At 39.4% G+C, this 13477-nt stretch overlaps 1 protein-coding gene across 6 annotated transcripts in view; it reads right to left on the minus strand.

The window, feature by feature from the left end:
* COL19A1 (collagen type XIX alpha 1 chain) overlaps window positions 1-13477 on the minus strand; it is a 325663-nt gene that overhangs the window by 26997 nt on the left and 285189 nt on the right. For all 6 annotated transcript variants that reach the window (XM_047734919.1, XM_047734921.1, XM_047734920.1 and 3 more), the window contains 7 exons: window positions 12014-12064; window positions 11874-11918; window positions 11407-11433; window positions 8019-8072; window positions 3335-3379; window positions 805-849; window positions 649-711 (listed from right to left, as the gene is read on the minus strand). In XM_047734919.1, the coding sequence (XP_047590875.1) occupies window positions 649-711; window positions 805-849; window positions 3335-3379; window positions 8019-8072; window positions 11407-11433; window positions 11874-11918; window positions 12014-12064 (330 nt within the window). The remainder of the gene's footprint in view (window positions 1-648; window positions 712-804; window positions 850-3334; window positions 3380-8018; window positions 8073-11406; window positions 11434-11873; window positions 11919-12013; window positions 12065-13477) is intronic.

A 13477-nucleotide genomic window follows, 5' to 3' on the forward strand; every position in this document is an offset into this window, starting at 1 on the left:
GAAGGTAGAAGAACAAGGTCCATAGGTAACAAAGGGAATCTGAGAAAATAGCTTCTTTTTCAGTTTTTAGCTTGGCCTCCAGGAGTTATATCTGTGAGTCTTCAGGTTTTTTATATTTTAGGATGTGAAAGGCCATTTTTTTAAAAAGATTTTATTTATTTATTTGACAGAGAGAGATCACAAGTAGACAGAGAGGCAGGCAGAGAGAGAGAGAGAGAGAGGGAAGCAGGCCCCCCGCTGAGCAGAGAGCCCGATGCGGGACTCTATCCCAGGACCCTGAGATCATGACCTGAGCCGAAAGCAGCGGCTTAACCCACTGAGCCACCCAGGCGCATTTTGTTTTTTAACGAGGAGAACATCAGACTTAAGAAGTAATGAGTCTAATCCCCTGACACTTCAAACAACCAAACAAAATCTCACTTTTTTCATCATTGTTTAAGACTTAAAGATACCTCATACAGAGCTAGGACACTCAGGGAGAACCACACCCCCAAAGACCCATTTGTGGAACTTGTTCTTACTTCCTTAGAAACTACAAACATCAGATTTTCCAAGGAGATAGGACAGTGATTGGATAAGAGATAAGAGATAGACAGTGTTTGGAATATTTCTCAAACTGGCAAATTTTAAATAGTAAAAAGTACTTACTGGCCTTCCGGAGGGTCCTTCTGGTCCAGGGAAACCTATGTCTCCAACAGGCCCTCTGTCACCCTATAGGCATGTCCACAGACAAATATTAGCTGCCAAGGAAAGCTCTGGAACCGCACGCAAGTACAACTGTGAAGTAAGTGGCTGGAAACTCACCGGTTCCCCTGGGACTCCCGGAGGCCCTGGGGCTCCAGGTTTTCCCTGGGAAATCAAAGCAAGGAAAAACATGAGGAGCCAAATTACGGCATGACACCATCCCCTCCCTGCCTATGAATTTAAGGAGCTGCCAGGCCTGTGGCTCTCTATACTAAAACGGCATTCTTAATGGGACAGAGTCTGTGGGGACATATACTTGACTCTGGAGGCTCCAAGGTATGGACTAGAATGCAGTTCTCTGAACGTACACATATGTGTAAAGCGGACGGGTGGGAGGGGATGATACTATTTTTGAAAATATGAAACCAATGTATCCTCTTTACTGGAAATACCTCTAGTGCTTATTTGAGCAGCAGCTCTTCTCGACTTTGGAGGAGGGAGGGCACATGGGGTCAAAGAAGTCTTTCCTAGATTTTGTGTCTTGTAGGAGGGTATCTAAGTTCATAGTAGGATAGCCTGAAGAAACACCATGTTTGACTTGAAAAGCCATGTTTGGTTGAAAGGAAGGGGACAAGACTGATTTATTCCAACACATTATGGCTTGGAGGACTGACAACAGAGAAGTGTTGGGTAGAGAGGCCACTGGGAGGGACAAGAGAGGAAGATGGTCCATTAGAGCCCAGAAGTGAGAAGTGCCAAAGTGTTCAGATCAAGCTTAAAGAAGGAACGCCCTTCTATCCCTTGGACTTAACATGGACAGAAAAACAAATAACACAGGGATATAGGCATGGGGCCAAGGCTGCAGAAACCCTAGTAGGTTTCCCAGGAGAGAATCTGAAAAAGGAAGGACCCTTTCTTTACTCCTCTTGCTGTCCAGAACTCTGGGAGGAGCCCGCCTCACAGGTTCAGACATGGCTGAGTGGTGAAGCAAGGCAGACACAAGGCATGACAGAGCAGCCCTGGTTCCCCAGAGCCCGTGTGTACAAGCAGGAACTCCTGAATCTCCTGTGGGCCCAAGTGGGGGGATATGTTAGAGCTGGAAGGCTAATGTCCCACATGGGCTTGGCATAGGACACAACGGGGAGAGTGCTCAGGCTTTGAGATCTGAGACAAAGGGATCAGGGACATTGGTAGCAGGCAACAGAAATCTCAAAGGTTGGGGGGAGCTTGGAAAACCTGGGGGACAGCATGCTGACTAGAGGCCTCACCTCATTGCCAGCACTCACAGACACCTCCTCCTGTCTACCCATGTGTCATCCTGGGAAGAAGCAGGAGAAACAAGCCCTGGAGAAATCTCTGGATGGGCTTGAAAATACTAGAAAGGGATAGAACTGCTAAATAAGGGGATTCATCCTCTACAAAGGATGGTTTTCTACAGACTAGAGATGGGTTTTGAATTTTTGTTCTTAGGCTTAATATACAGATACACAGAATAAAAGATACACACAGAATAAAAGAGAGTGGCTACTGGCCTTTTAAAGGATGGGAGTGATGGGTGGTGGTGGATGGCGGTGGGGAGTGGTGGATGCTCTGGGTGGTGCTGGGTGTGTCAGTAGATGTCAGTGGGTGGTGGTGAGTGGGACGATTGAGCCCTTTCTTATCCTGTATTCCTATGATTCAAGCACATAGTTTCCACTGACTTTCCTACCCTGGGCCTACCCTGCAGGGGCACTGAACAAAAGGATAAGTGGGCTCTTACTCATAAAGCATGGCCACAAAATTTTAATTAGAGCATCATGAATGGAGATCAGAATGATCCCTAGGGCTCAGAGAAATAATTTCAACCTTTCCTGGAGTACTTCCTATTCATTTGAAAAGACCTTGATGAGATTAAAACATTTGACACCGGAGAACAACAAAAATGATTGAGAGTCTGGAAGGGCTGGTTTACGAGGAAACATTAGCAGCTGTAAAGATTTGTTAATAACACCAGGCCCAGGGAAAACTCGGGCAGATTGCAGCTTAATATCAAGAACTTGAAGTACATGCCTAAGGATAAGAGCTTCATCTTTTGGGGGCCAAGAAACCTTAAATATGACAAGAACAGAGAAACAAAACTAGCTTCTCAAAGTTGGGCTCGTGTATTAACGTATTGGCACTTGTAATTAACTGGGCATCTCCTCCCCTCATTAAGGAAGTTGGGGGAAAAAAGAAAAGATAATAAAGAAAGAGGTGAACATAAAGAAAGAACAGTCTTGGGGTGCCTGGGTGGTGCAGTCAGTGAAGTGTCGGACTCTTGGTTACAGCTCAGGTTATGATCCTAAGGTCATGGGATCAAGCCCCACACTGGGCTCCCTGCTTGGCTCTGTACTCAGTGGGGAGTCTGCTTGAGATTTTCTTCCTCCATCTCCCTCTGCCCCTCCCCTCTCCCTCCCTCCCTCTTTAAAATAAATAAGAAATTTTAAAAAATAAAGAAAGGAGAATTCTTGAGGATAAATAGGGACAAGGTGGTTTTAACTGGATGTTTCTAGAACCTATTGTCATAAGAGCTACTGTGTGGTCCCTACCTCTTCTTGATCCCTAGCCACAGGTTGACTGTGGAGATAGAATTGCTTCCTTGTGAAAATAATGCGAGATACTCTGGACTCACCGATATTCCAGCTATTCCTGGGGGGCCTGCTGGGCCTCGATCCCCCTGTTGGGATTTAAAAAAAAGTTGCTGCTTATGATATCTATAAAATCTTTGTCTATAAAATTAATGCTCAAATGAGTATTTGGATTTGGTGAAGATTTTCTTTGGTGTTGATAAGCGTTATCAGTATCATCAGATGGGAAAATAAAAATTAGTAGCTAACTGAATTTGTTAAAGCTTTTTTTTTCCACCCAAAACCGAAAGCAAATAATAATCTAAACGAAAATAAGCATTCAGGTTATCATTTCTGTGACCTATTTTTAGTAGGACTCCATACATACTTATAGCTAAGATTAGTCAAAACAGTATTTTTATTCCAAAAGTAATCCATTACCAATACTTAAAAAAGAAAGCACATTGAATGTTTTCTAAAAAGCTTTTCCTACACTTGTCTTATTCGATGTAGGGTTGGAATAAGATATTTAGAACAAGGGATTTTGTAGTTCTCCTCACTAGGCCATCAGAAGATCCCTTCAATTGCTCTGAACAGCAGAGTGATGTAACTCTTTTTCCAAAGGCAATGTGGTATTTTAGATAAAGCTGATGATGCTAAAAGTGTTAATGATTATATACGGGATAATAAAATGGCAACTTTTGTTGAGCAGAACCTACATTAAAAAACTTCATAACTTCACTCAGGGACATAAAAGAAGACTTGATTAAATGAAGAGATATGTTTTGTTCTTGGAGGGCAAGACAATGTTGTAAAGGTGTCATTGCTACCCAGACTAATTTATAAATTTAATGCAATTCTTATGAAATTTCAGCTTGACCAGGTGATATTAAAGTCCACCCTGGATAATGAATAAATGAGACGATAAGAGAAAAAAATTAAAAGAAAACAATACAGAGATTAGCAATACCAATATCTGAATATATAACAAAGCTATAACAATTAAAATAATGGAATATTGGTATAAGATTAAGCAGTATATAAATGCAATATAAAAATGCAATATAACCATAGGCCGACATCTATAATAGGATTTTAGTAAAGAAAGGGATGTATTATTCAAAATATAGTACTAATAATTGAGTAATTTCCTTAAAAAGAGTTTAATTCCTCTCTTTATATTATACTCCATGTAAATCCCATATAGATTATGTAAAAAACAAAATATTATGAACCATAAAAGAATTAGAAGAAAATACGAAGTGACTACCTGATTTTGGTTGACAATAAGAATAAAAAGAACTTAATGCATAAAAGCAAAACAAGAAAACATAGGGAAAAATTGTTTGATATTTGACTACATAAATGTTATGTTTCTATATACTATGAGATCAAACATGAAAATGAAAGGTCAGACCAGCTAGGAGATAAACTCTAACATATAAATAGAAGTAGTATCTTTATAAAGCATATCCTTAGATAAATAGAAAAAAACTAATAGAATAGAGGACAAATAGTACAAACAGGTAATTCTTGTCAGTTTCACTCTGGCTCCTCTTAAATTATGGAATTTTAACCCCCAAAATGAATATGTTGCAACTTTTAATTCATTGGAAACTCTTGTATATCTGATAAAGTTTAATATCAGTAGTAAGAAACCTTCTCTTGGACAATATAGTCCTTCCAAAGTTCAGGTCTCATAGTTCTTTCAACCGTTCTCCTCTAATGATCTGGTCTCTTATTCCCACTGTTATACCGGAGGCCTTGTCAGTAACCATAATTCCATCCCCTCCATAAACTCAGTTTCATGCATTCTGATATTGGGCCACCATAGTTTTAATTCACTTCCATAAGTACCTTGGATTCTCACACTTTTGATGCTATTAAGACCTCTAATCCATTGAACAAATCTTCCATCATCCTTCAACTCTCTAAATGGCCTCTCTACCTTATTTATTTAGTTTAAATTCCATGGTCACTTGCTTTAATCACTCCTTTGTGTACACCATTGACTCTCTTGGCCCATACTTGCTTTTAGTACTCACCTGTCAAAACTGGAACTTTGTTTAAATCTATGTCTTTACCTGAGTGTACATGCTGGAGAAGATCTCCCTGACCGGTCTCACTTCAGTTTATACCCACGAACCTCAGGGGTGTCCTGGGGCTGCCTAGTCATCCCACTCTGTGGTCCCAGGACTCTCCCTCTCTTTTAGAAGACCTTCCCCTTAAATCTACCTCTTCTCCCTCATCACTCTCAGATGATGATCTTCTTCCTCCATCTCTGAGAAAATTTCAGCAACCAGAAAACAACTTCTATAGACCCCAACCAATTATTCTTCCTGTGTATTAGTGTCTGTACCCCTACACTCTGTTTTTCCACCTGTTACTATAGATGAACTATCCAGATTCCTCTCTGAAGCCATACCCTCCATTTATGTACCGGTTCCTATTTTCTCTTAGCAATTTGAAGATGTCATTCCAACAATTCTCCCCTTTCTTCCTGTATCATCACTCCCCTACCCCATTCTACCAGATCATTCCTTTAGCATACAACTAATCTGATATTTCTATGGTCCATTTCTAAAACCTATTTTATAAAACCCTACCCACCCTACTTCCTCCAGCAGTTACCTTCCCATTTCTTTGTTTTCTTTTGCAGCAAAACTCCTTGGCCATTGTTTATACTGTATTTGCTATCTCTAATTCTTTTTTTCTTATTCTCTCTTAAATCCATTTAAATCCAACAGTTGCTCCTACCAAAATAGTGAATAGCAATCATCTATTATTGTTACACTTCTATCCTGCTAAATCCAATAGTTGATACTTGACCGTCCTATTTGATCCCATCCCCATCATACTAGACCCATGTGCAGTATTGGAGACAAGTGATTACCCTCTTCACCTTGATACACTATCTTCACTTGGCTTTCAGGACACCAAATTTTCCTTGTAACTCCCTGGTCATTTTATCTCAGTCTTCCCTGCTCATTCTTCCTTTTCTTCCTGATCCCTTTATGTTGGAGGCCTCAGTGCTCAGTCCTCAGTACTCCTTTCTTTTATAAAATCTGTCATTCCCTTGGAGATTTTGTCAAGTCTCCTGGCTTTAAGACCACATCTATACACTTGGAACAACCAAGTTTAAAACTCCACTAAGACTCTTTTCAAACTCCATGCCTTTTTCTTGTTCTGCCTACTCTATACTTCCACTTTGCTATCTAATAGATGCCACCAAATTTGACCTCATGTCCAAAGTTAAACTGGTCATCCTCACCCTCTCCACACAGGCTCTGCCTATAGCTTTCCTTATTTCACTTGATGACTATCCCATCATATCAGTTTCTCAGGTCAAAAAACTTGGAGTGTCCTTGATTCCTCCTTATTCTCTCATACCCATGTCCAATCAATTAGAAAGTCCTTTTGGTTCTACTTTCCCAGTATATCCAGAATCTAGCCACCCCTCACTCTCTCCACCATTTCTGCTTTGATCTCAGCCAGCATCCCTCCCAGCTGTATCATGGGAACAGTCTTCTAACAGCGTTCCCTGCCCTGCGGCTGCAGGCCCCACCACCCTTCTACTCAGAAATGAACTACTGGCTCCGTATATTACTCAGAGTGAAAGATAAAGTCCTCACAGTGGCTAATAAGCCTCTTTATTATCAGTGCTTCTCAAACTACTTGTGCTTCCCTGGGAGCAGTTTATCATTTACATTCTAATACATCCTGAGCCGAGGTGAGTGTACTGATGTTTGAATATCATAGCAAAGTCAAATTGCTAGACAAGTTTTTAAGTACTTATTCTCAGTCTATACTTACCTTGCCACAGAATCCATAAGAGAATTTGCAGACTGGCACTGGTCCTCTACCATCCAGCTTTTGAGTAGCATTGCTTTGCAGGACTGCTATGACCGGGCTACACCTCCCTTCTATCCCTATCTCTCTGACTTCATCTACCCCCTTCCTTCACCTCATCCCCCTGGTCTCCTTTGGTGGAGCAGGAATGCTCATGGTCTCAGTGCATTTAGACCTAACGTTTGTGCTTTCAAAAAATTGTAGGGGCGCCTGGGTGGCTCAGTGGGTTAAAGCATCTGCCTTTGGCTCAGGTCATAATCCCAGGGTCCTCAGCAGGGAGCCTGCTTCCCCCTCTCTCTTTCTGCCTACTGTGATCTCTCTCAAATAAATAAATAAAATCTTTTAAAAAATTGTATATATTTAAGGTATCCAACTTGAGGATTTGATATATACATACACTGTGAAATGATCACCACAATCAAGCTAATTAACATAGTGGTGAGAATACTTAGCAGTTTTCCAGTATACAGTAAAGTACTGTAACCTATTGTCACCATCCTACACATTAGATCTCTAGAACTGATTTATGTTGCCTGGGACATTCTTCCTTCAGGGTTGAGGGGACTTGACTAACTCTGTCTCACTCAAGTCTCACTCAGATCATGCTATCTCAGACCAATATTTAAAATTACAACCTCTCCTTTAGCATTCCGGAGCCTTCTTCACCTGCTTTACTTTTTTCTTTCTTTCATAGAATTTACCAACATTATTACTTATGTTTATTCTTGTCATTTCTCTATCCCCTTCCTAGAAAGTAAGTTCCTTGAAGGCAGAGATTTTTGTCTGTTTTGTACTCTTGGCTATCTTTAAACCTAAAATAGTTCCTGGTCAATAGGAGGTGCTCAGTAAACATTTCTGGATGTTGACTCAGTGACCACAATGAGTGACACCTGTACTCACCTTTATACCTGGAAATCCTTCTAGTCCTGGTAACCCCATTGCACCAGGTTCTCCCTGTTAAATATGAACATGAGAAATGCAGAAGCAATGACCAAGAGGTGTTTTAGGCCTTTGTTTCAAAACCAAAGATTTCTTTCTTTCTTTTTTTTTTTTACAAAAAACTATCTCCAAACACTGATTAGCAATTTAGCAAGTAATTGGTATGCTCTATTTTCAAGCATCTGTATGCTTGCATTTGATATTTGAAAATAGTTTGAGAATAAAGCTATTCCCTGGAGAAGTATGAATATATTTTCCGATTAATTGTTTTTATTCTGATTAAGAATCTAATTAGGATGAATCCCTCCAGTCAGTGATAACTCTAATTTCAATAAAAATTAGAAGGAAAGATGGGCTTTAATGAAGTTTGCCAATGTGTGAGGTACTCAGGGCTGCTAGATGACTGGAGAATAAGACTAAGCTCTTTAAGAGCAGATGAAGACGAAGGTCTGATAGCAAAGTTTACCATTTTGCAGTGTTCTCTGCAGTTTGCCATGAATTGTGAATGCTTCAGGGGATGGCCCCAGAAGCAGCATCTTGGATGATTCTAAAAGTTATTGCTCAAGCTCATGGGTCAGTGGCAGAAGATAAGTAAGCATTTCCATTAAAAAAAAAAAAATCTATTGCATATTCTAGTGTATGGTCCCAGGCCAGCTGGAGCCTGAAGGCTCTCAAGAAATATATTTAGAAAGGTTAGGGTGATGGGCGCCTGGGTGGCTCAGTGGGTTGAGCCGCTGCCTTCGGCTCAGGTCATGATCTCAGGGTCCTGGGATCGAGTCCCGCATCGGGCTCTCTGCTCAGCGAAGAACCTGCTTCCTCCTCTCTCTCTCTCTCTCTCTGCCTGCCTCTCTGCCTACTTGTGATCTCTCTCTGTGAAATAAATAAATAAAATCTTTAAAAAAAAAAAGAAAGGTTAGGGTGAAGGAAGCTGCTAATTTTGAGCAAATAAACATGAAGTCTTTTAAATCAAGAGATATAAAGGAGGTAGTTGTCTGATACCTCCTTGTTAAGGAATTGATGTCAACTGCAAATATTTTCTTAAGACACTGGATGCTTTCAACATAATCACATAAAAAGAGAGCTTTCATTCGCTGTAAATATATTTTTTGCATGTATAATTCTAATCTGCTTCAAAATACTACCAAGTCTCCAACTTCCATTATTATTTATGATATTGTCCTTATTACAGAACACTTAATGAACAAGCAGATGACTTGATACTTTTCATGCTTTAGAAATCTTTTTAAATGTCCACTAATATATAACAATCAGACAAAAAAAAAAAAAGATGTTCAGATTCTATTCTGCATAAAGTGCTGTAAAAGTGGTCCTGGATTATTGACAAAGGAAATGAACTCTGATTCTCTCTGTTTACATCCTCAACAACCCTTAGGACTGAGGAAGGTGGTCACCCCGTCAATCAATATTTACTTGAAAGTAGTTAATAATTAAATATTTAATTGAAGCCACTTATAAATGAAATATCAAAGGAATTCAATGGAGCACCTCAGAAGATAAATTCAGTTAAGGGTAATTTTTGTCTACAAAAACGTTTACTGAGAAAATTAGAAACAATGGTGCAGACCTAGCGTCATGGGAAATGAAGTATGCAAAGAATAAATCTCCCCCTCCTACTCAACAGCCTCCTCAAATTGACTTTTCCATTTTCTGCTCTGTGACCCATCATTCTACCATTTCTGGTTTATTTCTCTAGTAGGAAGTAGTATTTCTCTGTACCGGGTAACTGGTGTGAAATGAAGGGTGTTGTACACTGTTGCTGACATAGGCCCCAAAGAATAATTTCAAAGGTTTATGTAGGATAAATCTGAGGCTTTATACAGTATTTAACTTCATTACTCCAGATTTTCTGCTTTTGTGCTTCACGCACTTAAATCACATCTCTAAAAGCAAGGAACATCCTTTAATCAGTTTTTATTTTTTTATCCTTTGTTGTAGCTAAGGAATCTGAAGCCTAATTTCTTCAAAGTCTACTTGAACCTGTCTGCTACCTGTTTTCCAATCCAGTGAATTATGATTTATCCTTTATCAGAATGCTTAAAAAATGTTATCACCTTAATATGCAGTTTTTAATGCAAAACCTGAAAGAATGTTCCAGAAGAGTCAGTGAGATGTCTAGGGGCCTCTAAGGGCTGTGAGTCAGTAGGAGAGAGAAAGGCCAGGTAGAAATTTTTATCAACCAGATGAAAGAAAATTAAACTTAGAATGAAGGCTATGACTGGTGAAAGCATTAAAAAAAGTTACAGATAAAAGGGGGGTAACATGAATAAGAAAACAAAGGAAATTTCTAAGTTACATAATTGGGGTTCAGAAAATGGTACAAACTAGCTGAAAATCATGCCTTCTGGGGAGAAAACTGGCTCTTAATATGTACCGACCAATAACAAAAAACATGTGCTTTAATGCATGTTCTTTGAAAATATATTTAGATGTGAAAAGATTACTTTTTATGGCTTCTTCTTTTGCTTTTTAAAAATTGATTCATCCAGTTTTACCAAACTGTGCTGTAATGAAAGGGCCTTAACTTTTTTTTTCCCGAAGACAATGGCAGATGATTTGAAACTTTATTTCAACTTCAGGTATATCTGAGTTTCAAGTGTACTCTATAAATCAAGGTTCAAAGGTTAATACAGGAGAAATATGAACATATGCTTGACAAGGACATGACAGGAAGAACAGCCAAGGGATGAAGGGGATCTAAGGAATAAGGAATTTGGCAGAAGCAACAGCGTGATGCTCTGTGGTTGAGAAGGACGCTTGAGAACAGTTGTCACTCTCTCAGGGGCTGCAGAACATGCTCTCTTTCCACACTGAGTGCTAACTAAGCTCCTGATACCTTTATACCTAATCAGCAGATGGATGACAGCACCCCACATTTCCTACCGAATAACTGCCTCAGACATCCAAAGCAAGTAGAGAGCCCCTTCCTTTTTGGGAGTAGAGAGAGACTGGAGACATATTAAGGAATTTCATTCCAGTAAGTATTTCTCTTCCACAATCTACTTTACACTGAGTTAACCATCAAAATCGTGCTATCAGAAGAAAGTGTTCTGTTCATCAGCAACTTCATCTGAGCCCTCCTCCATCGCAGGGCAATTCTGAAAATACACTAATAAGAGAGGCAAGGCCGATACTGGGCAGTGGCATCAAGACCAATGTATCTTAAAAATGAACACATTGCTGGTATTGCATTGGTGGCTTGCCTCCTGCCTCTCATGTCAGTTAACTGACGAACGGCTAAGAAAATAGGCCATCTTTGCCTAACGCTCTTCTTTCAAACTTCAAGAAACACTTATTTTCTAAATGACACAAAGCACGGGAATATACATACCATTGGGCCAGGGTCTCCTTTTGGGCCCTATGAGAAAAACACGGAAAATCATTTTTAAAGTAACAAGGGAAGCAAAATTATAGAATCTAAAGCACTTTAATTCAATTTGCTTTAAGACACATACAACGTAGTTGCAAGCTTTATTTTGCCACAGTTTGGATTTAGAGAATAAGATGATGACGAGACATAACTTGATGGAACCCCAAGACAGCGACTGCTGGAGCGCTGACTCAGTTCTTATATTTACAATGCAGAAAGGGATACACCACCATGCAGAATGCTATTTTTCATGATTTTGGCTCGGCACACTTTCTCCATTTTATTATAATTTGCTGCCATTTATTTCCTACTGCAGAAGATCTTGGTTATAGTCATACCATGTACTTTTTCAGTGAACTTAGGAACACTTATTTATTTATTTAGGCTGTTCCGCTAAAGAATGCTTAGTGATAAAAAACTGTACTCACGGGGGGGCCAGGGGGGCCTGGAAAACTGGGAACATTCACACCTCCCTTCAAACGAAAAAAAAAAAAAAAGAAAAAGGTGAGAAACATTTACAGCAACTTATCACAGGAAAATAATTTCATATAATTACCAAAGTAAGTACCTGGATTTTATACAAACTGCTCATTCCATTTCCTTCATTGAATGGTACACCCTTTGGAAAGAGAGGAGATAGAGAATTATTCTTTTTTACATTAATAGTCTCTCTACCTTTTATCCTTTTACCAAATGGTTTCTCTCCTAGTTTATTTTAGAATGGGAGTTTGATACTACAAGTGAAATAAAACAATGTATCCGTTTTGGGCTTTTCTAAAGCAAATGTAGGGGGGGGAAATGACCAGGAGTTTGAGCTACACCTGCAGCCCAGAGAGACTTTCAGGGGAGGTGTGACGAATGTTTTATGTTTGACAGATGAGACACTAATGCATTCAGAGGAAAATACTATTTGCTCATTAAAATTCAGTTTCTGAATCGCTGATTTATGCTAACTGTTTACAGCCCGCTGACCTGCAGGCTATAACACGGTGGTGCTGATGAAGATGTGGATAGGGAGCAATTTGGCCACTGAAAAGTAATTTTTTTCTACAGTCCCTTTACACTAAAGAGAAAATTAAAGTAAATGGGGAAAATGATGTTGCTCACAGCCCCGTGTGGATGTTTCCACACAAACATATTCTTTAGAACAACAGGGAATAAAACTTCCTAATAAAACGGACCTGTGAGTGGAAAGTTCCAGAATAACGAACACTTAAAGAGAACTTATTCAACAATCTTTAAAGAATCCTACGTTTTGGCATTCGGGAAAAATTTCCAGATAAAAATTATGGCTGGGACCTTTTATCCTTCTTTTAAGAAGTTCCTAAAGAATCAATAATCTGCATTTTTCCTTTTTTGGGATCACCACACTTCAGTTGCAAAACTGAGGAAGCCATCATTTTGCTGTTTTCGGGTGATGGTGGCCAGTGGTGCTCAGTGAACAGGATTTGCGTACATTCAAAACACTAGCGATGGGAGGGAAAATACTCCATTCATTTACTCCTTTATTATTTCACTCACTCATTTAGCAACTGGCGAATGTCTACTGTATTTTAGTGTGCTGAGTCCTAAAGAGATGAATATTTTTGTCTGAGATTTCTAGACAGTGTGTCTCATAAAAAGACAATATGTAATCTATTTTGAAGAGTGAATAGTTTCGAAGAATTCAGGGGGAGGAGGAGGAAGATATCTTAACCCAGTGTAAAATATAAGCCTTTTTGTGAACTCATGCTATATGTTGCTTGTTGTGTCCACTGGCGAGAGAGTGACTTTTGGGATTTGAGCCCCACATACTTTCTGTCCTGCTTCTCTGTCAAGGGAACAGGAAGTAAACAAAATGAAGAACAGATTTAGGAAGACAGAGTGCAAATCTGTTTATGTGTATGAAATGTGCGACTGCAGGCAGAATAATTATATATCTTTGCTGTCTTCAGAAAGTCACAGACTAATTCTGCCCTTTCTCAGGTGAATTTGTTTTTTTTTTTTTTTTAAAGATTTTATTTATTTATTTGACAGAGAGAGATCACAAGCA

The sequence above is a fragment of the Lutra lutra genome, chromosome 6, assembly GCF_902655055.1.
Source record: "Lutra lutra chromosome 6, mLutLut1.2, whole genome shotgun sequence".
NCBI lineage: Eukaryota > Metazoa > Chordata > Mammalia > Carnivora > Mustelidae > Lutra > Lutra lutra.